Source organism: Cydia strobilella, chromosome 3 (genome assembly GCF_947568885.1).
Source record: "Cydia strobilella chromosome 3, ilCydStro3.1, whole genome shotgun sequence".
NCBI lineage: Eukaryota > Metazoa > Arthropoda > Insecta > Lepidoptera > Tortricidae > Cydia > Cydia strobilella.
The window spans coordinates 10,682,665-10,706,130 of NC_086043.1; the positions used below are offsets into that span (position 1 = coordinate 10,682,665).

A 23,466-nucleotide genomic window follows, 5' to 3' on the forward strand; every position below is an offset into this window, starting at 1 on the left:
GACATCTATTGTTGGAATTAAATTTATTTAAACATAATGCGCAGCTTACATTTTTCATAGACCGTAAATATTGTAGAACATTTCAAAAGTATCAATACCATTGAATCCATTTGCTGGGATGTTTTCACATACTGAGTTTTAAATGGGTACACTACATAATTCCGAAAACTTTTATTCCGAATTTTAGAATGTCGAATTTTATCATTTCGATTTTTAAATGCTCGACCCATCAAAATTCCGACTGTCGTAATTACGAATGACGAAAATCACGAAGATTTTTATTTCCGAAAACCTAAAAAGCCGAATTTTGTAAATTCCAAACAACATAATTCCGATTATAACAGTTCCGACAGTGACAAACGCCGAATTTAACATTTACGATTTTCAAAATCACGAATTCTGAATTGCCCTTATTCCGAATTGACGTGATTCCTATTTTAAATATCCCAGTTTTTAAATTTCCGAATAACGCTATTCCAAATATATTGTTAAAGTTCGTTTTCTGGAGGGTCGCAAATATTTTATGCCGAGTTTAAAATGATATATGCGGCACGACAGGCACCCGTAATAATTACTAAAACGTGAGTCTTCATTTGAAATATTTGAATATCACGGATTTCATTTTTCCGACCTTACGTAAAACCGAATTTCTGAATATCCAATTACTAAAGTAAAACGTGAGTCTTTATTTGAATATCCCGAATTTCATTTAATTTTCCGACCTTAAAAACCGAATTTCTGAATATACCGAATTATTTTATTTCCGATCGGACAATGATTTTTCGGAATTTAGGAATTCGGAAAAAAATATTTTCGGAAAAGTGTAAAATCGGAACTTTAAGCTTTCTTTCTTTCTTTAAACTTTAAATTTAGGTCAAGTGACAATCGGATTTTAAGTTTTCGGAAATAGCACTTCCGTGATTTTATTCCATCGTGTTTTTAAAAATCGTAATTTTGATATTTCGGACTTATAAAAAATTCTCTTATCATTATCTTATCTGTGGTCGTGCACGCAAAGGGACGTCAAGTTGTGCCAACCCTAATAATTGCTCGGAGCAATGTTGAGCCGAACGGAGCCGAGTTTACCCGAAGCTAGGAGTTTCGCACCGCTGGCAAAAGCTAGTTTACCATATCTGTTGCTTTTCGATGAAGAAAGCCTGTCTAGTCTTAATAAACCATCTGACCCTCCAATCCCATCTGGATGGTAAGTGAGGTAAAAACGTGATACTTGCGGGAATTCTTGGGATCAAGTTGTATATAAGTAGCGAAAAAGCTATTATATATAGCATAAGCTATTAATAATCTTCATGCATGGCTACCATATGGGTTTGTTAAGGGCTCACTATCCCGGATAAGAGTATAAATGGTACTCTATATGCTGTTAGTCATAATTTTTTATTTACCATCTTTTCTCATTACAGCAATTAAATAGTTTGTCTGTCGCCTTGTACAGTGACAGCGTGTTGAAATCGAAGTCGTGCAGACTAACTCGCCATAGCTCACCAAGAGCTGGTAAAAACCTGCGTGACGCTCCGTGAAAATGGTGGCTCACGACCGGCCAGGGCTAGGCCATGTAGTATTTCTATTGCTTATCTAGCATAGACGCAATGAAATGTATGCCTACCAGTGTAGATGCAACCTCGAGAACTATATCGGCAAACAGGTCGGAGTGCGCACTTATATTGGTGGCAATAGCTGTTCTTGCCTGTGCTAGTCAAACGATTAGAATAACACCACTTTGTCGCAGACTCGGTATTTATTACATTGTGTCAACACAATTGATCTATAAGAGACTTGTTTATTGATTATTATATTGTAAAGTCTTCAATTCAATGCACAACTTTCCACTTATGAAGGCCAGGAATTCTTGTATTTTGTTTGGTTTTCTTCGTGAAATTATATGGTAAAATAACAAAAGATCACAACTAATGAAGTTGACTTGATATTTAATCTAATTTTGAAGTCAATTATTACGATGAGATGTGGGGGTTGTTTGTGTTTTAAGGATGCAATTTGTAAAACAATAGGGTGCGCAGGATTTCCGAAATCATAGTCGTACTAGTCGGGCGTCAGGGTGACCTCGGCGTCGTAGGCGCTGAGAACGCGCGGATTGTCACCAAAATGGGCATGCCTCTCCATTCGTTCCACCGGCACACTATGGCTCTTAGTCATGCTCTCATGCTGTTCAAATTAAATCGTTCGCCTCTAAATTACTCTAACTGGATCAATTTCCCACGCGTAGCCAGCGTAGGCATGTTATTCAAAACTTTTTGTAGAAAAAGATCTGTCGAAGTTTCGTTTCTGCGGCGACTAAAGTAATAACGCCAACGCAATTGGCAATTTTAAGCGTAATCTACGTCGTTACCTATTTGTTCATGCTCATCTACGATTTAAATTTTCGTTTTGTTTTTGTTTGAAGAAACGAGGAAACTAATGGAGCGTGTCTCGGCTCAGGAGCGGTGTTGTTATGCGTGATGTGCTAATGTGTAGGCACTTGTATGTTGCTTTTCCGGGAGGGTGATTTCAATTTAGGGTTCACACCCCTGTTTTATTCGTCGAAGACTGATTTATGGTAATACTAATATGTTCTTGAGTGTACACTGTTAATTGTCTTCTCGTAGTAGCAATAGAATTTTAAGTGGAGGGAGTCTTTAGGCACTGGTATGTATGTAAAAAGTGCCGTATACGCTTTGTGAATCCTTAATAGGAAAGAACATAGGATTAACATAATATTTTGGTTTATTCGAGACTCGAAACGTTGGCTTGTAGGTATGATCAATTTGATTTTGATTTGATTGCAGTATTGCACAGGCAACGTAATATGTAATTATGATATTGGTCTTTGGCGAAGGAAGATACTTCCAAGTGAGCTGGGTTGTTCTAAATATGAACGGAATGTCATATAGACTTATATTGACCGGGATATAGACCGGAATGACATACTCGTATATATCTCTGATCCAATTATTCTACTTCGGATGTATCTCTAAACTCGAAACTGTCACCAACTCACAGGTACGTGGCAAAGGCGTGAAACATAGCACCGTGCACCGTCATATCACCTAGATCAGGCGCTACGGTCACGTATCGCTCCACTCCCACGTCGTAATTGACCCATTTCGTGTGAGATGTGCGCGTACGCCGCGCCGCACGAGAGCGCGCACCGCGTCTGGGATACGATCACCGCGCGACGTGACCGTCGCACGTCGCGCGCGACTCTCACACACTAAACCGTCACAAGATACTTAATAGTTTACTTTTCCAGCACTGTTTTGAACTTCGCACTATTCTCGAATATAAACTCTGTCCTGTACACGGCATGGTTGATTTTCACATTTGTTTATTTTATTAAACATGCTGCGAAGGTGACAAAGTTAACATGACACACAACCACCAGTTAACCGATAACTTGATCATTATCAATGCGGGCAAGTTTCGTGAAGGGTGATTATTATGTAGATTGTCGTGTTGGAATCTAGCATAGATTGCGGTTGAATGTGTTAACTTTCGTCACGATGTAATGTTTATGAACATAAACATAAAGCTTTCGTGTTTCATTTACTTAATATTACTAAGTAGATATAAATATACACTTCAAACAAATATTTATGTACCTGCTTATCTATTAGGTAGTAAAGTTAGGAAAGTAGGGTTTATAGGGGTTGTTACTTATGGGTTGCCTATGGATAAAAAACTTTAAGGGGCCCACTGACTATCAGTCCGCCGGACGATATCGGCCTGTCAGTTAGAACAAAAATTTGACAGTTCCGAATAACTGACAGGCCGATATCGTCCGGCGGACTGATAGTCAGTGGGCCCCTTTACTAAAGCCACTCTTGCATGTACGAATAAAATTTTCAAATAGTCATTCGATTTTTGAAATTACATAGTAATATAAGTACCGTGTGGCATTCAAACTCATTATTTGCTTACCGATCTTTAAGTTTGATTATTCGTGTAGTTATACGAGTTAGTACCCAAAAACAAGCTAAAATTTTAAGTGGGCATGGACATATGTTACTTCGCCAAGTCGCCATTAATTTATGACGTAAGAAGTTTTTTCCAATTGACTGAATTTTTATTTTTGGGTAATAAAGTTATAATCACTCCATAAAGACATTCCACCCCCTTGTTATCGTCTTACGTACCACCATTATCCTCCCTGATTTAATCCAATTGAAACTATTGTTGCCAAAAAAGTGCCAATATGGAGTATTGGAGTCTCTTAAAAGTCAAAGCAAAAAAGGAGTATTCAAAAATAATAAAAAATAGAGGAGCAAAAGTATCAATGTTCTTCAATTGGATGTGATGTAGGATGTAGGAGTTTCATTATAAGTGTTTACTGCGAAGATAGTGACAGTGACATTGATTCTGTACAGTCCACTGATGAAAATAACGAGAGAACGAGGTAAAAAAATAATGATGTAGAGTAAGTTATTAATATGAGTTACCTACAACTTATCAACTTATATTAAATATTTATTAAATTTATTAAGCTTATGCGTTTTTTTTGCAAACTGTAGACATCTACACGCAAGAAGCGCTTTAGTTTTACCTTTACCATGGCTCTATATTTATTGATTTTTTTGTAGGAACTGCTGTGTTGTCACAAGTAATGAGAATTGTGAATTGTCGTTCATGCACCGATAACTGTTAGTGGCTTTTGTTTTACAAATTAATGCAATTGTTAGAGTTGTACTCCAATTATTTTTGAAAACATGAATACTTATAATTGTACTTATAATATTCATAGTATCTATATATGTAGAGATATTCAATACAGAAAAAGTGCTAGGTCCTTGGGTGAGACTTGTCTCCCGGCGGACCACCCTGCGTCACTATCTCGATGCCATCTCGCACAAAAACCTCACACCCCTGCTCTATTTGTCTTGTGTGGCCTTCATTTTACGCTTATCAAGATCTGTGAAATTGTTCGACTGACAATTACCCATTATTGATCGATCGACGTCTACGCACCCTTTTCGAGTTGAAAATGAGATTTACAATCCTTCACAGGACTAGACTACCTATACCCGTTCAAAGTTTTCTTCGGTTCCCTACCGTGATAGAAGCGGACGTAAAGTTATAAGGTTTTTAAATCTTGTGAATTTTTATGCCTATGTATTTTTCTTTCTTTTTGCAAAAAACCTTCGCCTACGACTGCTGAGATATCAGTTGTAAGTTGTATTTGAATATTTACACCACTTATTACACTAAACAATATTTAGATTCTGAATAACCATGCAAACCTCGATGCTCTAGTCTAATTCACTTTGTTTGTAGTTTTTCAATGAACCCCTAATAATTCGATTTATGTTACTTGCAGATCATAATTTACCCCACTCGACAACAAAACTCCCCCAAACAGGTCCCTAATAGAGTAGCGTAAAGGAGTTACGCAAAAAATGACAAAAAGGGAGTGAAGAACGTCCTAATACAGCGGAATGACGGCTCAGCCAGCCCATTGATTTATTGAGACGCGAACTGACGTGCGCCGCGGTCCCTCGAGGCTCAGGTAGGCAAAAAGTTTCGGGGTGTTTGTTGACAACGCCGGTTCGTCATGGTGTACATTGATGGGGGCTCACTTAAGATTTTACGTCGAATCGTGATTTACTGTTAGATTGAGCTATACTGAAATGTTCTGGCTATTTTTAACAGCACCATCAAATAGATAGTAACAATCAACTTTGGTTCTATGATTTGGCTAAGTAGCCAAATATATCGCAACCTACCTACCTTTGTTACCATAGAAATAAATAAGGATGTGTTTCGATATAAATGGTCGCTTTGGCCTTCACTTTATTTTTGAGGACATTTATGGTGAATTTTAGCCTAGAAGCCCTAGAGGAAGAAAATCTATTTGCACAGTGTAAAAACTAAAATACCTATAGGTAACGTTTTCAATATCGCACACTCACGCACCTTTTGTTTCCATTTCATCATTTAATTTACTTTCACGAAATTAAAGTTAATTAAAAATTAGCTAAATATAATCTTTAGTAGTCCACCATTGGCTAAAAATAATCTAATTTCGCGGTTAAAACAGTTAAAACGGTTGACCTCGTACTTTGCATTTTACCGAAAATCTAAATTGTTCGCCCATTTCAACGCTTCCCAGTCCCTCTAAATGCGAGAACGTGTTCTTATTATCTGTGGATTGCCATTTAGAGATATTTCTTTATTCACATGTTAGGCTAATGTTCAGTACAGTGGGAAGTTGAGTTAATTTAAAAAGATACCATATACGGTAATAAAGCTTTAGGTAGTACTTAGATGTTTTATTACTGTAAGAAATGTGGTAGGACTTCTAGTTTAATTATAATTCCTATAACAATTACGCAAACTACTAGGGTCGGGCCTAGCTAACTATTCACACACTTTACAATGACAAAGTGTGGAAGTTTCAGCATACATGTTAAATTTATATAAAAAACTACGATTACTATGGTAGGTACTTTAAAACTTTGCACGTCTAAATTGGCGCAGAGTTAGCTTCGGCCGATTCTACACGCAAATGTAGAGCTATAATAAATTGGTTTATTTCGATTGACGATTGCAATATGATTCGGAGTGAAGGGGTGCGGATCTCGTAGACAATAATAGACGCTTGCAACTCCAGAAGTGTCACATGCACGTTACCGAACCTTCAGGAACCTGTACGCTCCTTTTCTGTAATCCTTGACAGGAAGTTCATTCCACACATAGTACTTTATAATTTATCCAACTCGACTCAATCCTTTATCTAAAGTTAGTGACAAAACTACCCAAACATTAAAAAGTTTCCAGGTTCAGTTTTGGGAATTAAAGATTAACGTGCCGATGGATTCACGACACCTCGACCGCCACGTTCTTGCTGGAGTGGAGCTCGCGCCTCGCGGCTGTCAGTCCGTCTCATAAAATATGCATGGCCGAAGCTCAGGCTTGCTCGTAATTATAAGTGGGAATATATTGTAGCGTTTATAACTGATATTTCTTACTTAGACAATAGACTCGAAATTCAAAGACGACAGTGGTGGTACAAAGAAGATACTTAAGTACTTCTTAGTTACAGTCTTCTTTTGTGGGTACTCATTATATCACGAGTGTCGAGTATACATAGATAGCTTTTAGTTAAAAACAAACGGCAACACAACGAGGCTCAACGAGGGTGCGGAGTGTTAAGCTGGCCATACACACTAGGGTACGCCTGCGCAGTTTTGGCAACTGCACAGGTAAAACGTAGCGTGTGTGGCATTCGACTGTGCAGTTTTCTAACCAGCTTCGACTGTGCAGATGAACTGTACAGGCAAAACTGCGCAGGCGTACCCTAGTGTGTATGGCCAGCTTTAGGGTCGGCAACGCGCCTCTGGAGTTAGTTGCAGGCGTCCATAGACTACGGTGACTGCTTACCATCAGGCGTAGTATTAAAAAAAACTAATGGTTAAGTCAAATTTATAGATATACATATATCCAATACTCTTTATTGGCACACCTCAATAAAAAATAAAGGAAAAGCAACTTGATTGAAGATTCATAAAGATAGAGGCAGAAAACAGGCGGTCTTATCGCTAAAGAGCGATATCTTCTAGACAACCTACAAACAGACAGACAAATAGTTAAATATTGTTATTTACGATTTACAACATTTATCCAAATAGAGTGTTTTTTTGTTAACATTTGTCTCTAAATCACAAAGTGGTCCCTTCAGACGAAGCTTAAAGTGGGAAACGAGTGGAAATATTTTTAGACCCTCATCAGACCGTCTGCGGTCGGCGGGTTCGCGCGATAAGGCACTTTTTCATAATACTTTATTCAGTACTCTGAGACTTGGCTCAGTGACAGACTAATCGTCCATGTCAGGGTAGAGGAGGGGGTGCTTATTAATGTTTAACCCTTTTGTACTCAGCCCTGCGCCCGACAACCGACAACTCGGTGTCAATCCCGCCCGGCTTCGCGAACTCTTGCATCTTTAATGTTCATTCATTTGCCAGAATCAGTACGCCCATTAGGACCTTGCTCTGCTATGGTACCTACAAACAAACTTATTAGTTGAATGCGTGATTAAAATTCAACAATGGTTATAGATATAGGTCAGCTTCTTATATTGAATATTTCAAAAATATTTAGTAGAACGCTTATAATTTGGCATACAAACAGTTTTTAAAAAGAAACAAAAATAAAAATAGAGTTTACACACTACACAGGTCACTTTTGACAAAATATCCGAGGTAATTTTGTATTGTACCGTACCTAATCCTTAATTTATTTAGTATCCGATATATGCTATTGTCAGGGGTGCGATTACTTGTGAATATTTGTCAAGTTAATCCGGAAAGTGACCGCTGCGGCGCCATAGCCGTTGTCCGGGTAATGTATTCCGAACTAAAAGGTAAATAATCGTCGTAGCGGAATCGCCCTCTAGCGGGTCAGAAATGTCAAAATGCCGAGCGCGCGGACACTGCTGCCTGCCGGCTGGGACCATACAACTTTGTTTTTACAATATGAATATGACCCGTAAACATTTTGTAAACCCTGTGTGGTTTTGTACAATGGTTATTTCGTGACGTTACGACCAATATATTGCAAGATGATATCACTACAAATGTAGGAATTTTAAAGTAAGTATATAGGTATATAGTAGGTAGGTAAGCCCGTTGGGTAAATACCGATTGACCCACAAGTCCACGCCAACTATTAAAATTAATAAAAATACGAGTATTTAGCTACCTAGAATATTATTTACATGCAAGCTCATATAAAAAAAAAACACCTTTTTTACTAGTGGACGTACCATGAGTCACTGACAGTGTCAAAACTGACATATACGCTAACGTCTACGTAATTTACTTTCTATACTTACATCTCGCTCTCACTATTATGTGAGTACGAGCGAGATGCATAGAAAGTAAAGTTACGTTCTCGATAGCGTTTATGTCAGTGCCAAACTGGAGGTAGCCACATAGGTATGTAACGGGTATACGATGTACACAATATTCGAATTTGGCTCCTCATTCATTATATAACAAATAATAAAGCCGTTGATGACGTGTCTTTTGATTTGAGTCATTGACAAAATTAAATTTACTTATTATAAATAGGTATAAGACATTTTTAATGGTTACACAATAATATCAGAATATCTAACATGCGTCGTACTAATGATAGTAAAATAAAAGTAGTAGACAAAAGAGTTGTATAGTGAGATTAGTGAGGTTAGAGTGAGCGGCGCGAGGCGCGCGGGGCCGGCGCCCATTGGTCGCGCCCACGCCGTGGGAGGAAACGGAGAAAATCCCCGAGCCAGTTTTTCTTGATCACGTTGGAAATTCTAAAATTTCTAAAAGCTTTTAGCGTCGTCTGTCATTTCATTTAGCGGTTCGTCATTACGTCTTGTGTGCTTTATTTTTGAATACGAAATGTGAATGTGTCACGATTGATTGATTCTCTGGGGAACTGAATAATATTCCATAGAAAATTTAGGTGGATATTTAGGTACTTACTTACCGAGTGTTTTTGATTTGTCAGTTTATTATACTTGTAGCTGATTCGTAATTTTATGCTAGACAACATACTATGTAAGTATACTTACCATATCATGTGATTGCTTAATTACTATACGAGGAGGAAGCGAGCACTAGGTGGATTCATTCATTTAGGATGTGTATAGGCTTTATTGCACACTTCTTTCTACTAGATAGTAGTTTTGGTACCAACATTATCTTTACTAATAGCCACTTGAAAACGTTGCTTGACGTTTTAAAATTCTATAAGTACTTACTTAATATAGAACTTTAAAACTGATATCGCCTAGGTACTCTACCTAATTTGATGATCAAATCATCTATCACTATATATTTTTTCTGAACTAAAGTAGAGTTGGTCTTGAAACAGTTTAGGCGTGGGTGCAATGGAGGGGGGATTGTGTGGGCGGGTCGGAGCGCTAGGCGGGGCGCAGGGTGCCGCGAGGTGCCAGCGCCCGCCGCGACTCGCCCACCGGCCCGCAGTCACGCCGCACTCGCCGCCGCCGCCGCCGGCGTTCACTCAAACTTCAAAATACACAAAGTAATTACGATCCAAATTCACCTGTAACCAAGGTGCATGTCCTAAATGATTGTGGGTAATTAAGCCGATCAGCGGCCACCCAAATAATTGCCGTGAAGGAAGCGCAGCCGCGACGGGCGCCCCGTCAATTAGCGGCACCTGGCCCGCACGCGTACGTTAATTCGCACTCGCGATAAACTGCACCCGCAAAAAAGTCCGAAATAAACTGGAACCGATGCACCTGCGGCAATCTGCTCAGTCGCGGTCTTAAGTTCGGGTGCTTTGCCTCGAGTCTCCGACATGATCATGCTATTCAAAGGCAACAGCAGTAGGCTGGAGCACCTCATTGAGAAGATTCAGGCCAACAAGGAGAACCACGACGTCACCTCCGAGGATTTAAAAGGTAAGCCAGGCAATTAACACTTTTATGTATACATCACTTGCTTCTGAGATAATACCTATGTGAAGTATGTGACCAATCTATTAATTACTTTATGTAAAGTACTGTGTGCCTTCATATTTAACTTGATGTTTACATACCGGCGTCGGGCCGTTGTAGATAAACTAACTAACTTTAAGTGCTTACAACTGCTTAGGTAACTAATCAAGTTTCTTAATGGCTTACGAGCTTCTATTTTACCAACTCTTTCGAATGCTTTTTGCCTCTGTTAATGGTTTCATGAGTATTATCAATTTCACGTAGGTACCTATTTTTCATTTCACTTCATCACTTATTCCCTCCTTGACTTATAGCCTCTCACTCTCGGCGAAAAGAATTATGGCTACCTATAGATGAACGATAAAATTTTGAAAAATAAAAGTACTTAGGTATTCGAATTGCTTTTTAAATATGTAGGTAACAAAAAATATAAGAACTTTTCAATTTGGAAACGGTAATTTCGTTCATTGTATAAATAATAAAATGTTCAAACATCAGAAATTTGTTTGTATGTGAAAAATTTCAAACTTTTCATCGGTACGTCCTTAAATACATATGAACGACAACAATGTAGAGTCATTTTTGTAGTAACTGATAGATATTTTATGTTCTTAATAGACATGAATTAAATAAAACAAATTTCTGTAGGTACATAAAAATGCGGCTTCCTAGTTCCTATAGGTGCCTAGTACCTAACTTTACTCAATAATAGTGATCTACAATCCACGACTTAACCCTTCTTTGCAGGGTGAATTGGTGATGGAAAATTTCATCATAACGTTGTCCTATGAATTAAAGGTACTTTTGCAGGTGATATATTTATTTTTAAGACTGTCAACTTTCAACACTAATCCATTTTCCGATGTTTTACTAAAATTTACGCAGTACACATTTTAATTGATAAAAATTACATTTGTTTTAAAACGAATTGTCGGAAAACTTGGAAAAGCCCAGAAATTGATGATTTTTAGTAGGTATGGATTTTGGGCGGTTTTTTCGGGTTTGTAATTGTTTTATATTTAAAAACTTAATCATAGGTATATCAGAAATAAAGTGTACCGTTCTGAGGTAGTAAGATTTTTCATATATCTCTTACTGAAAATTATATTTTTACATTTTTTACATAAATATGATTTAGCCTTTGCAACGTCTGATACTGATTTCGCAGTAAAAATCGATGTTATAATTTTTTTGCTATAGTTCTGCTGCAAACGAATATATACATAGTATACCTAGTCATTCTTTGCAACTATGTAGCTACTTAATTGGTCCCATAAAATTGGTCCGACCTGCTGGTTTATTATGATTTACGAAAACATATAATCTAGGTATGAGATATATCTAACAAGTGTCAGTGCCTACAAAAAAACGAATGTGCGATTGTGTCGGCAATTAAAACCACAGAAACGTATTTGGAATATTTTGGAAAAAAAGTGTATGACGTTAAAATTTATCACAATTTTTTTTCAACAGCCATATAAAGAAACCCACAAATCATGCTAAATGACTAGTCAGTCTCATCATAATACGGTCCTCGAGCAAAACAGTAATAATTAAGCGTTAATTAATTGGACCAAGCGGATAGCCAAGCGCACGCGCCGGTCAATCCGCCTCAATCGCGAGGCAATCAAGCAACAGGTGTATTTTTTTATTTACGTTTACCGTTTGATATTTTTACAATTTTAACACATATCAGTGAAAGAACATGGGTCAAAGTCATATTATTTATCCATAGGTAATTTTTTTGATATTTTTATACATTTTCATTTTTTGTTTTAATCGTGTGTCGATAGATGGCAGTAAATTTACTGTGACTACAAAATTTACCATGACAATAACCCTTTATACTATCTATTCTCTTTGGTAATACATTTTTCTCATGTCTACATTAAGCAACTTATTCGGGCTTGTCACACGCAGATGCCTAAAATTATATCGATATTATCAATAATGATAATATTTAGCATAAACGTTTTGCATAAGGGCTCCTAATTATTATATTTCAGTGACATTAATGGCGATGTCCACAACTAAGTGGTACGAAAGGTCTCAAGAGGAAACGTAAATACACACAATAAATAATGTAAAAACAACGACAAATTGTGGCGATGTCATCATACTCATCATTAATATTCCTATGAAAAATTACGTATAGGTATAATGACACTGACTTTGTTCTATTCAACTCGGTGCAATATATCTAATATACAGTTGTTAACAATAATCACTTGTATATTTTTTTTTTTGAAAAATTATAATAAATAGAAATAAAAATAAAAAACCGGACAAGTGCGAGTCGGACTCGCCCACCGAGGGTTCCGTACTTTTTAGTATTTGTTGTTATAGCGGCAACAGAAATACATCATCTGTGAAAATTTTAACTGTCTAGCTATCACGGTTGATGAGATACAGACTGAGAGGAGTCTTAGTAACAGGGTTCCGTTTTTACCCTTTGGGTACGGAACTACGGAACCCTAAGAACGTTTTTTTGAACCACCCTAATCCACAGCATGCATTTTACCACAGTAATAAGATGGATAAACGAAATCTTAAATAAGGCAACAAACAACAGCAACAACAATTCATCAGCAGCATCAAAAATTGAGTTGGAGTTTTCAAAATATTCTCGATGACCTAGATCTAGGTACAAATTGACTGTGTAAAAACAGTTATCAGTAAAAGCTTTTGTCTATTTTTCTGTAAGTAGATAAACCAATTTCACCCGAGCTCGGCTGCCTATAGAGCGGCGTCAGTGGCGTATAAACTTTACATTACATTACAAATTGATCTTGATTTGATAATACTCGCACGCATCTCTCTCGCACGGATACTTAGGTATTTCTGAGTAAGAGCGAGATGCATTGCAAGTAATGTCAAATTAATATAGAGCCGGTATCACGTGCAAATTTCGAAGGAGAGTCCTAGGCTTAGTGATATCACATAAAGGACAATAAACAGCACGCGATCGTCGTTGATTGCGCAGGCGCCGGTCGAGGTGTCCCAGACGGCGCAATTAGGATGTGCGCTTCCGCCGCCCACCGTCGCCGGCGCCACTCGCTCCTCACTTGCACGGCTTGCGTGGTGCAAGTTACTGTTAATTATCCCACCACCAACTCGCCTCTCTAATCCGTACGTGCTAAGTACCGTTGACCGTCCTTACCTGCTAATATCCACTGAATCCTGGTAATGAGTACGTTTTCTTTACGACAACTAAAAAACAAACGTTAATAAGTCAACGGTTCGGTAAGGTAAAGGTATTAATTACTTGTTAGTGTCAATTGGTTAACTAAACTAATGAATTACACTACGAATATTTGGATTCACCTTCTACAGGGTTTGGTTACAACCTCTTTATACCCTTATATGTACCATTGACAAGCTATTTATATAAACTTTTTACATGAAACTTGAATGTCCCGTAAACCTGAAGTGGTTCACTTGGACCAATACACTACTTCTATCCTTTAAGTTCACTTACCGTCGAACACTGTTCCGATCCGAGAGAAATCCCTCCCCCGGTATAGTAGAGAAGCTGATTCGTAGAATCTAACTTATTTACGATTTTCGTAGGACCGAAAAGGTTTATACTGTAAATATCATATTTATGCTGACGACCTGCAGGTGTACTTGCCTGTCAAGCCTATTGATACTCCTAGCATAGTCAATAAAATCAATGACGATCTGGACCGGATAATTCAGTGGTCCAGCCGAAATAGTTTGGTTTTAAACCCTCTCAAGTCAAAATTTATAATATTAGGCTCTGATAAGCAAAGACTTGATATTATCAATTGTAATCCTGTTATTAAAATCGGCACAGACCGTATTGATCAGGTCACAGAAGCTAAAAACCTAGGCATAGGCCAGGAAATAAATGCCCAAAAAAAGGTATAGAGGGAAATGCTTAGAACACAATTTTTGACTTCGTAGCTTTGTTTGGACTAGTTAGGAGGTGAACATATCAAAAGTCCCCGGCCATAACCCTGGTGCTGGGGGGGAGAGGGGGGTTTGAAGGTTCCTTTTTTCGGTTTTTCGATTATATCTCGGAAACTATGCATCTGAGCGACTTGGCCACTTATACAAAATGAAAAGAGATTTAATTTGTTACAAGTTTTATTCAGTCAAGTTTTTCGATATCTTGTATAGTTTTTGAGATATCCGCTCTTGAAGGTTTATTTAGGGCTCTCATTTTTATCTTGATTATCTACATCAGTGAAGCTGCTAGGCCGGGCTTGGGATCGTTTTCGTATAAATCGGGGGTGCTGAATTCATTTATGGTATTAACATTGACACCATTCCTAAGTAAAAACAAAATTTAAAAAAATGATTTTTTATAAAACTCCTCTTTACGCTTAAACCGCCGAACCGATTCCGTTGAAATTTGGTATAGAGATGGTTTGAGTCCCGGGACAGTACATAGGATAGTTTTTATAACCAAAATCATCTGTTAAGGGTGTGAAAAGTGGGGTGGAAATTTGTATGGGGAATCAATAACCGCTGAACCTATTTAAATAATATTTGGGATGGTCTACATGTTTTGATTTAGTTGATAATGATACCAAATATGACTTCAAACCTAAATTTAAACAGTATTAACCTCAGGAATTCAACTTCGGCGAAGAAGCTGAATTCCCCTCACACCAAATTTCACACCTTCAAAGTATGATTTTTGAGATAAAAACTATATTATATCCGGTCTCGGGGCTTAAAACACCTATTTACCAAATTTCAACTAAATCGGTTCAGCGGTTTAAGCGTGAAGAGGAGTTTAAAAAAAGTTATTTGTTTAAAGTTTATATGTTTTTACTTCGAAAAGGTGTATGTTGATACCATAAATGAATTCAGCACCCCCGATTTATACGAAAACGTTACCAAACCCGGCCTAGCAGCTTTACTGATGTAGATAATCAAGATAAAAATGAGAGCCCTAAATAAACCTTCAAGAGCGGATATCTCAAAAACTATACAAGATATCGAAAAACTTGACTGAATAAAACTTGTAACAAATTAAATCTTTTCATTTTGTATAAGTGGCCAAGTCGCTCAGACGCATAGTTTCCGAGATATAATCGAAAAACCGAAAAAAGGAACCTTCAAACCCCCTTCTCCCCCCCAGCACCAGGGTTACGGACGGGGACTTTTGATATGTTCATCTCCTAACTAGTCCAACCAAAGCTACGAAGTTAAAAATTGTGTTCCTAGCATTTCCCTCTATACCTTCTTATTACTTGGCCTAGCAGTCTTATGGACGGTAAACTAAATTTCCATAACCATGTGATAGACATTTCAAGAATTTGCTTTTATCGACTTAAGATACTATACCGAGTTCGTAAATATTTCAACTGATGTTAGAATTGCTCTTTGTGAATCTCTAGTCTTATCAAAACTGAATTATGCAGATACGTTTATTAGCACAATCGGATTAAGTCTCACCTCGAAATCCTTCCAAAGATATGAAATTTGGTATGTATGTTAATTAAAGGTCTATTTTCATGTCCACACTATTTAACATTTGGGGAACTCGAGGAATCGCAGCCATCTTGGAAAATGTGTACCATCCTGGAGAAATTTGCGTTTTACTCTAAATATACGTTCTCTATGAAAATATGGTGTAAGGCAACATTAATGCTTATTAAATTCCACACAAAAAAGTTCTAGATAACTTTGAGGAAAAAATACATTTTGTTATAGAAAATAATAGCTGAATCCAGATTAAGCGCTTATACCCTTTCAGGGGATATTCTCTTAATATGAAACTTGGAGGAATATGAATTCCACTTTTGTCTATACATTTGTACACGTTCTACCCTAATATCAACATTTTACTCGACTGCGACTTAAACAGAAAGTAGGGTTATGGGTTTAAATACTGAAAATCAGTACACCTTGTAGCTCAGGATACTGGACGGATTTTTTTAAATTACATATCGGTAGATTCCTCTTGCCCTTCACAACCTGTTTACACCTGTTTTATTAAAGAAAGATTAATACAGCCGCCTTGAGAGGACGCCGAATAGTAAGTCATATTTTTACTTCTAGCGCCTAAACTATTGAGTGGATTTCAATAAAATAGACACCAGTAGATCCATAATTGGTACACGAGTGCTATGCAATACAAATTTACTAATATAAATATAGGAAAAATGTGTAAAACTTAAAAATGTGACTACAAAAACAGATTTTAGGTCTTAAATAGGGTTTAAACAATAGTGACAGTAATGAAATTTGACACCTACAATTTCAGGGATCCCTGTTAGCGTGTCATAAAATTGGAGCTTCGGGGACCACGGGGATCAAACGCCATCTTGAGAAGTATGTCTTTTTTGGTTTTTCTTTTTTTTTTGGGAATATCTGGGTTTAATGTGTACTGTGTATGGCGAAAAGAAAGCTTATTAAATTCCATACTAAAAAGTTATACAACACCATGTCCCTAAAACGGAGCTTTCTTCTACAACACACCGCTGCCCATATGAAACACTTGTCTTTCAAAGTAAAATACAAAATAGCTATTTATGCAACAAGTGCGGAAAGTGTATGAGTTCCGACGAGTGGAATTTTATTCACGAGCGAGCAAATCGAGCGAGTGTATAAAGGAATACGAGTCGGAAATCATCTTTACGCACGTGTATCATACAATGTTTTACTATGCATTGTGCGAGTAAATAAAAAAACATATCATGGCAAATAAGTTTAATTATTAAAAACTTGAAAACAAAAAGCACTAGTGCGGAAAAGTGCTCTTTTCCGCACTAGTGTGAGAATGTAGCACCATAATGTACTGTAAAAAGAAATTGAAAACAAAAAGCACTAGTGCGGAAAAGTAGTACTTTCCGCATGATATGGCTCCGTAGAAAACGCACTTTTCGAGCACATGCATTGTAAAGTATATTTTAAATTTGCAGAAATCCGCTCAAAGAGTAGATCACTCGTAAGTGCCAGCCTTTACTTTAAGTTTTGTCTAAGTACTTTTCAGTCAAAGGTTTAATGCAATACGTGATAAACTTTAGTCTTACAAATATGTTGTTAAATAAGCCATACATTATATATACTTAATAAGTCAAATTGAAATATGTAACTAATATTTATTTGTAATATAATTGTTCTGATCTTAATTTAGTTTAATCAATGTTAGTTAAGTTTACGTGCTGACGCGATCGCTTGGACCGGTCTCCACGGAAGACCAGCGTCAAGATACCTGAAAGGTAACTTAACATCAAGCTGAGGGGACACCTTTTTAGTGACGTTTATGTTTTATAATAATAAAAGTGTTGTATTACATTTAAGCAATTATGTAAGCGTCCAAAATAAATTTATTTTCTTTCTTTCTTTCTCTTTCTTTCTTTCTTTCTTTCTTTCTTTCTTTCTTTCTTTCTTCAAATATGGATTTTCAAGAAAATATAAGTGCACTGGTAGATGATCCTGCCGATTCGCCAATGGTTCTCCTGGTTTCTTCTCCACTCGTCGTCATATATCCAACAAACACATTAGCCATAACAGCAACTCATTTAGAGTCCTGAGTGACATAGTTTTAGGTGATACTATGGAAATAAACGGTCTTATTAATACACTGGCGCTAGTAAGGTGATATAATAAGCATATGATTGTATAATCACTAGACTTATATTGACCGGGATATAGACCGTGATTACCTTTTGTATTATTTGTGAGCTCCCGAAATTTCGACGCAGTTACATGCATCATGTAAGTCTAGTGAAACTAACCGTGAATCATTCAAAAGTCTGATTGTATAATGCAGCTAAAGGCTGTAATAAGGTGGTATTAGCTGCCTTTTTATATATTATGGTTACCACTTTAAGTAGATTTTAACGCTGAAGGTTCTTTTGGGGTGCCCATTATAACTTACTCGCGCTATAGCTCTATAATCGTGTTATGTTTACCTTTTTGTGCTTAATGCCGCCTACAGTGTTACAACAGCTATAAAAATACTCTCAAGCCATTTAAGAGTGGCAACAGTAATTCTTATAGCTCTTAGTAATATAGTGATACAGCCGACATAATTTTCCCTGTTAAATCACGTAGTATTTTAGTGCTAGAAGTGCTATAACAGCAGTATGGAACCGTAGCTCTTCAAGAGTGTTTGTGCGAACATTATTACAGCTTAAAGTTATTTTTAAGTATTTCAGGTATAAGATACTTCTCGCTATAACGTTTAATGGTTTATCGTGATACATTGTTGTTTAAAGTTGAATACCACATCAAATATAGCCTTTTTAAAGTTGTCAGTTCTACATAAGGTAAAATTATCACTTTTGGAGTTAGCCATGTGTTCGGAACGTGAAACGCCATTTTGTTTACAAACAAACACAAAAATGCTTGTAATATCTAGTAATAAAGCAGTAATTGTTGAGGTCATTTTGTTCTGATATTACAATATCTAGTATGTTTAGCATAACCATTTACAAAACTAAAGATTATAATTAACTTACTTACAAAAAATAAACTAGGCTAGTATTTTTAGTATACAAAATTTATCAAAACATGTATATTTACAAGGCGCTTGAAAATTGAGATGTAAAATACCATATATAATGACAGAAAAGTAATAACCGCAATAGAATTTCAGTTGAATTCTCTAATACGTGTCTTGAAACTTTGCTATGTACTTCACCGGGTAATAATAATTCCAATAAACCATCAAGCTGTCGCCATTATAAACAATCTGTCTGACTACGTCACGCAACACTATGAGCGATTATTGGAAATTGTATTAAATATTTTGACATTTCAAACTACAAACGATTGTTTTCAATACTGCAGCGTTCCTGTAACACTGTAAGCGATACAAGATAACATATTACAAGGTTATTAGAACTATAAGTAAAAATACTGCTACTTTAACCTCCCTATTGTAGCACTATTATATCACTAGTTTATCACTATTGCACATAAAATGAACCACTGTAGAGCTTCAAGCACTAACGTCGGTGCCTAATTCCGACTATAAGAGAGTTATAGCGTGCTATATCGCTAAATTTTAGGCCGCACTATCGCTATCAGTGTTTAATCGAAATAATAGTCAGCTTTTATAGAACTAGTTGTATCACTAAAATGTTGCTTAGTATGTATAGAATAGAATAGAATGCTTTATTGCGAAACCATGGTACATAGATTTGTTACAGTAAAAGTTTGTGGCACCCTGATAGGGCATTGCAAATTTTACATCTAGGTAGTTTTTAGGGTTCCGAACCCAAAGGGTAAAAACGGAACCCTATCACTATGACTCCACTGTCCGTCTGTCTGTCTGCCCGTCCGTCTGTCTGTCACCAGGTAATATTAGTAGGTTTTAGTGCAAAACTGAATGTAAATTTGTGAATTCTGTAGTAAAAGCTCCTTTATTTACTTATTTGTAAATAATTTTGTTAGAATACAAAAAGTGCCTACCGCGAACCGCGAAGGAAGTTTTGTTTCTCTGTCGCACCTACGTACGTAATCACATTTGCGACATAGAGGCAAAAGTTCGTTCGCGATTTGCGGCAGGCCCTCTGACGTTCATTTTTTAAATAATAAAAATTACGAATTAGCGATAGACGAACTTTCAACTAGGTTCTTAATTTTACACTAAAACTACATAAAATTCAGTCATTCTGGTAAAAATAAGCTCGAAAATGTTTTATATATTTACTGTTAAAACTACGTATCAAGAAAAAGGTTGTTTACCACTGACATTGGGATAAATGCGTTACATAGACGCAATTACCTCAACATTATTGACGCATTTTGCCAACGAAACGTCGAAACGTCGGAGGTAAATTTAACTTATTTTACGCAATTAAGTCCCGTCGTTGTGAATAATAATGAGTAAAAATCGTGAAAGTTTAAATCAGTGCATTTTGCCAAATTAAAAAAATATCCTCCAAGAATTTGACGTTTTTTTTCCAAAACAGATGTATTATTAATACAAATTGTGGTTCGCATGTCTCAGTTAATTAATATTAAACACATTTATTACTAAATATTACCAAATATCTGAAGAAAAACCAGGATGTAAACGGATTTTGTTGACTTACGGTGTATGAGCCGTGTAGGTCTGGGGTGAAACTAATTCTCAAAATAGCTAATATCTATTTGAATACGATTCGGTAAAACGCCCTCTATGTTACGTGTTGCCCTACAAGTAGTTCAAACCTTTATCACTAAATGGCAGAAGCTGTAATAACTAACGTTGTCTAAAAATTTACTTAAATAGACGCAATAATCCCGTAGTGGCAAGTACCCCGGTTGACCTTACCTATGAAACATGTTCTTCATAAGTATGTTGTCGAGCACCACTAAGAAAGGATTTATTGAAATAGGTACATCTCCTAAAAGAGGGTGAAAGATTTTATGACTTCTACGAGGACGAAAGTTAGTTTTTAAAAGAATCGTTTTGCAATAATGGCGGTTAGCGATACTACTACGCCTCTAGAGTTTTGAATGATTCACGGTTAGTTTCACTAGACTTATATTGACCGGGATATAGACCGTGATTACCTTTTGTATTATTTGTGAGCTCCCGATATTTCGACGCAGTTACATGCATCATGTTCACGGGTGACTGAAGATAGCGGGTGGGTGTCAAAGTTGTGTAGACAGCGCTCTGTCTACCCTCATTCTTGCGCGTCGGCTGCGTGTGTCGGTTGTCGTGGATAGGTAATCACGGTCTATATCCCGGTCAATATAAGTCTAGTACTACGCCTCTATAAAATCTGTACTTGGGCCATCTAATTAGAGTACCTGTTAAATAATACTTTACGTTACGGTCAACCAAATGGACTAATACAGAATTAGGTCAAAGCGGTAATATTATAGCATCAAATCATACGGATAATCTTACTAAGTATTCGTACAAAAGGTACCATCTTTTTTGGTCACATGATCAGAGCAGAAGATCTTGATACTGCGTAATGAAAAACCGGTGTTGCACCACAAACTTCGGTCCACGCCTTATCGTAAACTGAATCAAAATACATGATGGTTGTTTAGAAACAAGCTTCCACATATTCTGCTTCATGGGTGATCTCAGTCTAAAAATATGGTATGTGACATTCTCGAAATACTTAATTAGCAAGTTTTCATAATAATGAAATGAATGCTCAAAAAAAGTTATAGAGGGAAATGCTTGGAACACAAGTTTTGACTTCGTAGCTTTGTTTGGACTAGTTAGGAAGTGAACATATCAAAAGTCCCCGCCCGTAACCCTGGTGCCGGGGGGGAGAGGGGGGTTTGAAGGTTCCATTTTTCGGTTTTTCGATTATATCTCGGAAACTATGCATCTGAGCGACATGGTTACTTATACAAAATGAAAAGTGTCTTAATTTGTTACAAGTTTTATTCAGTTACGTTTTTCGATATCCTGTATAGTTTTTGAAATATCCGCTCTGGAAGGTTTATTTAGGGCTCTCATTTTTATCTTGATTATCTACATCAGTGAAGCTGCTAGGCCGGGTTTGGTATCGTTTTCGTATAAATCGGAGGTGCTGAATTCATTTATGGTATCAACATTGACAACTATTCCTGAGTAAAAACAAAATTTAAAAAAATGCTTTTTTTTAACTCCTCTTCAGGCTTAAACCGCTGAAAGGATTTCGTTGAAATTTGGTATAAAGATAGTTTGAGTCCCGGGACAGTACATAGGATAGTTTTTATAACCAAAATCAACTTTTGTGGGTGTGAAAAGTGGAATGGAAGTTTGTATGGGGAATCAATAACCGCTGAACCGATTTAAATAATATTTGGGATGGTCTACATGTTTGTTTTAGTTGAAAACGATACCAAACATGACTTCAAACCCAAACTTTAACAGTATTAACCTCAGAAATTCAACTTCGGCGAAGAAGCTGAATTCCCCTCACACCAAATTTCACACTTTCAAAGTATGATTTTAGCTCTGGACACTGGAGGCTTTGGTCATTTTTTCCTTCGTATATGACATTTATTTCAGTTTATTTCAGTGTATGATTTTTGAGATAAAAACTATCTTATGTCCTGTCTCGGAAATTAAAACATCTCTATACCAAATTTCAACTAAATCGGTTCAGCGGTTTAAGCGTGAAGAGGAGTTAAAAAAAAGGTATTTGTTTAACGTTTATATGTTTTTACTTCGGAATGGTGTCAATGTGATACCATAAATGAATTTGGCACTCCCGATTTGGGCTCCCAACAGTCTCAACTCAACTATAATATTCATTTCGAAACGGTTAAGTCAACTATAATGAATTTGACCAATCCCGTGGCGCCGCGGTCCAGTGGAAAAGACACCAATGCGCGACTATTTCATGAGTAATTCCTATTCATATATTATGCTCGCGTTGATGTATTTTGTACTACTGAGATACTTACCTGTTTGATAGCAGAAAAAGTATTATTTTAGATGACTCGTAGAAAAAGTATTCTATACAATAGTGATATAATCAAGCTTTTCAATCTCGTACCTTCATTAGGCCACTCAGCAAGCTTCGTGGCCTAAACACGGTACTCGACTGAAAGGCTCTATTATATCACGATTGTATAAAATACTATTATACTATGTACGTTGTGACAATAAATGTCATATGTAACAATTGTTGTTTTTGAACCAAACAACGTGTGTGGTTCAACAAGCATTTATTTAGATAAGTATCCAGATATACATGGGTAGGTTACATAAAAGTTATTTTTCATTAGATTCGTGTAAACAAAATTATTCGTATTAGCATAGGTATGTATAGGTACAGTATACACAGCTCGGCTGGACCTATAGTTTTCAGTCGGCGGCGTGGCAGGAGATTATCGGCTGTAATATTTCTTGGGCATTATTATTATTTATTTCTTACTTTAATTTTGATACCGGAAGTTTTTGCTCAGTAAGGAACCATATTAAATCCCTCGTGCAATGAAATAGCTGCACGTGGAAATAAAGCAGCCGTAACGGCCCTGCGAACGTCTAAATTCAATTGTTATCATTTTGGCCATTAGGCGCCGCTGGCGGCGTCCGGGGCGTCGTGGTAACAGATGGATATTAATAGTCCTTGTTA

The 23,466-nt window shown here is 36.8% G+C and overlaps 1 protein-coding gene across 2 annotated transcripts in view; it reads left to right on the top strand.

Annotated features, from left to right (window-relative positions):
- The window catches only part of LOC134755837 (zinc finger protein 423 homolog), an 89,890-nt gene that overhangs the window by 43,087 nt on the left and 23,337 nt on the right, over nucleotides 1–23,466 (top strand). The window contains exon 1 of one of the 2 annotated variants that reach the window (XM_063692453.1): nucleotides 9,898–10,420. The exons of the other annotated variant lie outside the window; for it this stretch is intronic. Coding sequence (XP_063548523.1) covers nucleotides 10,318–10,420 — 103 coding nt within the window. The 5' untranslated portion in view covers nucleotides 9,898–10,317. Of the gene's footprint in view, nucleotides 1–9,897; nucleotides 10,421–23,466 lie in introns of those variants that run through there. 2 annotated transcript variants of the gene reach the window in all.